This window comes from Nicotiana sylvestris, chromosome 2, assembly GCF_000393655.2.
Source record: "Nicotiana sylvestris chromosome 2, ASM39365v2, whole genome shotgun sequence".
NCBI lineage: Eukaryota > Viridiplantae > Streptophyta > Magnoliopsida > Solanales > Solanaceae > Nicotiana > Nicotiana sylvestris.
The window spans coordinates 105,946,794-105,950,755 of NC_091058.1; the positions used below are offsets into that span (position 1 = coordinate 105,946,794).

Genomic DNA, 3,962 nt, shown 5'->3' on the forward strand with positions numbered 1-3,962 from the left:
GCTCGATAGCAAAGTTCCTATCGGGAAGTTGAGTTTGCTGTTGAATAGAGATTACCCAACCTTTCACAAGTGCAAGCCACTGGTGGATTGTTAGATAATCTTTGGCTCGATAACATAAATTCCTAAGGGGAAGTGAAGTTTGTTACCGAACTAAAGATTATCTAGAAATTCACTAGTGGAATCCTCGAAGGTGTAAAACTCCAAGTATTTTAATTCACATTCTTTGCATTCGAACATTGAGGGAAAATGATATGAAGATATGGCAACAATGAATGCCACTTCGATCAGAATACGAAACCCAAAAACATAATTGTATCATCGGGACTAGGGACTGCACGGCCAGTCTCGTAGAAACAAGTTGTACAAGTTAACCACAAGAAATGACAATTTCTTTTTAGCACAATGAATGCTTATGTACTTTTGGATATGGAAGGAATAAAGTAAATCCCTTTTATTTCTATTTTGTTTCTTGTCTAAATGATGTATTGATTTTATCATTTGAAAGTTAAACAAGTACTAGTACCCTAATGAACAAGAGACGTCACCTTTAAGAGCACTGTAAATATAAGAGGGCCCTCTCTTATGAAAACCCTCACGTTAAAGATTTGATTTTGGTAGAACTTATACCCGGAATCCAAATGCTTTCAGCGGAAAATACACCCAAAGCCTTGCATGATTAGATGCAAATAGTAAAACTTAGCAAACACTTAAATAAAAAAAGACGCAATGGGCAAACTTGTGCAAATGTTTAAACGAAAGTATGCAGAAAAGGAAACTTATACAATACTTGAACGAATAGGTGTTTGTGTTTACAATAAATGTGCCAAACGACACAAGTACAAAAGTTTGAAAAGGAAATCAAAGACTAAGCTGCAGCATCGCCGGAAATCGGAGGAAGAAAGCATCCGTGCCCCAAGGAGAAGTGGGTAGATCCGCCACCGGTTCAATATCTTGGCCTTCGTCATTCTGGCCTTCAATATCTTTGCTTTACGGTTCCTCTTTAATTCTTGAGAACTCAGAACTGGAACCATAAGAATCGTAGCATCAGGCCTGGCTAGAAGACCCCTTTTAGCAGCCGACTCCAGCTCATGGGCTTTAGCAGATTTCGGCATCAAAGTCAATGACGCCCGCTTTATCCTCTTCGAAGGATTTTCTCCTCATGTTGTATACAACATATGTTTTTTTCAACTATGAGGGAAGCCGCACGATGCTTGAGTTTTTCTTTAAGCTGGTCAACCTCAGCAGAAAGGTTTTCTCGCACGAATCTAACGGACTGGAGGCTGACATCAAGGTCACAGACAATAGAGGTCAAAAGTCTATTATGCTCAATGGTCTTTTTATGCTTCTCCTCCAGTTGGCCATACTTCACCCCGGCAGCAGCAAGTTCTTCAGTTTTGGAGTTCAAGGTCGCCTCCAAATTGTTCAATCTTTCAGCGGAGGCAGCCTCACGATCGAATGCAGCAAGAACTGTATTATGATTTTCAACACATTTTGCCCTAGCTTCTTCAAATTGAGCCCTGAACGGGGCGATTTCTTGGTTAAGGGTCTCTATTTTTTGCTCGCTTTGCTGCAACCGAGCCTCTAACACAATGGCCTCAGCAGCTCTAGCTTCCAGCTCTGAGAGACGAGCAGAAGTTTTGTTCTGCTCGGACAAAAGTTGATCCCGCTCGGAGGTAAGTTCCTCATTTTCTCGAATCAAACTTTGGAGGCCCTCGAAAGCAAAGAAGTTGGCCTGCAAATCGAAAAATACAAATCCAAAATCCTACTATATCAAAGATATAAGAGATAGCGAAGTAAACGAATAATATACCGTTGCTGCGTTGTGCATAGCATTGTTCAATAAACACTCTCCCGAGAGAGCTTATATCATTTCCCTATATTTTTCTGAAGCCAAAGGCTTCAGATAGTTTGCAAGTCCCACCGGCCGGGACAGCAGGTGGCATCCAATAGAGATCGAAAGAGTAATGGTCCTCCTTCTTGCAAATCTTCTGAGGGAGCAGCATAATTTTTCTCCAAGTTCCCATGACGTGGGGATTGGGGGAGAGGGACATCCTCTTCTCGGGCAGTTACGGCCAGTAGAGATGATGTAGCAGTTGCTGGTGCGAAGGAAGAGTTGGTGAAGAAGGAGATAAAGCTGATGGCGTTGAAGGATGAGAGCTGATTGCGGCAAGCACAGTGCTGGTTGTTGGTTTCTCATCAACCGAAGACGGCAAGGACCCGGTGCTCAGCCTCACGGTATCCAGCACGACAACTATGATCCAGAAGCGGGAGTTAGCATTTTCCACCATCTCATACTCCCCTAGAGTGCTGAGGCATCATCACGGTTGGTGTAACTAACTCAACAGATTGAGCAGTCTGTTGATTTGAGGAAGGTCGTCATCTTCTATGTAGAGAAGCCCCCTCCTTGCTAGCTTCCCCATCATCGTCAATCATTATGGTGTCTATGGCTGGCCCGGGAGGGGGGCTCATCACCACAACTTCCAGAGACGACTCAGGAGCGGCACTCTTTTCCTTTTTATTTTTTCCCCCGGCCACGAAGGAATGTATTCTTTTTGGTTGCTTGTTTTCCGGCGGGGGACTCCGAGAAAAAGCACTCACACCAGAAGCAGATCCGAAGACACCTATCTGTGTAAAAGCCTCATGCATCAGCATCGCCGCATCAACAGAATTAGCCAAAACATCCTCCTCGGGGAAGACAACTGAGCCCTAGGGTAGACCTGAATCCAACAACAGAGAAAGGGCCAGTTCTTTTCATGTGACGGTCTCGGGCGTAGTAACGTCCAAAATTTTCTGGACCCACTGGTCCAAGCCTTCAACTGTCACGACTCATTTCCATTATAAGTCATGATGGCGCCCAACACCATTGCTGGGCAAGCCAACGCGGAAAATACTAAATAAGTTCTCACTTACTTTTACCAAAATAGTTGCAATAATTCTTTAAGTTAAAGTAAAAACCAGAAAGGAACAGTAAGGTGCCAAAAATAATCATACAACCCCAAAATACTAGTCCACTAATTGTGTGCCAAGACCTGGTGTCACAAGTTTTGGGCAACTAGTAGAATATACAAAAGAATTAATCTATCCTACTGTCCAAAACAGAATAGACAACAAAAATAAATAAGAGAGACTCCTTCAAGCTGCTGAACTGCATGAGAAGGGAAGCAGCTCACCATAGAAGTCTCGAACTCTGCTCAGGGATGTACACCAGACTGATAGCCAGAGACACCTACCTCAGATCCTGTACAATTAAGTACAGAAGTGTAGTATAAGTATATAAACAATAGGTACCTAGTAAGTATCCCGTCTAATCTTGAAGAAGTAGAGATGAGAGATCGACTTGATACCTATTAGGGTCAAATAATATGAGAAAGAATTTATTCTAAGCATGGATAGCACAATTAATTAGCATTTTATGGCAATGAATAACAGTTCTTTTTCTAGATAATATCATGGGTATCCCTTTTCATTTCAAGGCATATACGAAGTTCAATCCATAGGAAAATACTAAGTAAAGCATGCGCAAGTAACACCGAGGGTCGTACGACCCGATCCAACATAAAAGTAAATTGTCCACTGCCGAGGGTCGAAGACACGAACCATAGATGCATCTATTACCCCGCTCGTGAATCACACGTGCAACACAGTCAAATATAAATAAACTCAACAACAAGCTGATAATAGTGTATATCTAAGGAGCAGTTATTCACAGAAATACTCAATTTCTCTTTAAAAGGTCAAGGAAAATAAGATTCCTCTTACTAGTCTTATTTACCTTAATCAACATGATTTATACAAATTCGAATTAAACATCAAGTTACAAGAATATCACATAGAGCATGCTTATGGGTCCTAGACTACCTAGACTTAGCATAATAGTAGCTACGCATAGACTCTCGTCACCTAGTGAATATGTAGCCCTCGCATTTAGTAGCAATTTATTCAATTATTACACCTTTGGGGAC

The 3,962-nt window shown here is 41.9% G+C and overlaps 1 protein-coding gene across 1 annotated transcript; it reads right to left on the reverse strand.

Moving 5' to 3' along the window:
• Window positions 1-1,132: 1,132 nt before the first annotated feature.
• LOC138885372 (uncharacterized) lies at window positions 1,133-2,288 on the reverse strand. Its single transcript, XM_070166316.1, has 2 exons — window positions 2,175-2,288; window positions 1,133-1,732 (listed from the first exon to the last, which is right to left on the reverse strand). Exons 1-2 carry the CDS (start codon window positions 2,286-2,288, stop codon window positions 1,133-1,135), a joined length of 714 nt encoding a protein of 237 aa, XP_070022417.1.
• Between the last annotated feature and the right edge of the window lie 1,674 nt (window positions 2,289-3,962).

Excerpts from the sequence above, each read along its gene's own strand:
- LOC138885372 (XM_070166316.1), bottom strand. The coding sequence starts at position 2,288 with ATGGTGGAAAATGCTAACTCCCGCTTCTGGATCATAGTTGTCGTGCTG. Across the intron at positions 1,733-2,174 it reads AGAAACCAACAACCAGCACT|GCCAACTTCTTTGCTTTCGA; the intron begins GTGCTTGCCGCA and ends TTCGATTTGCAG.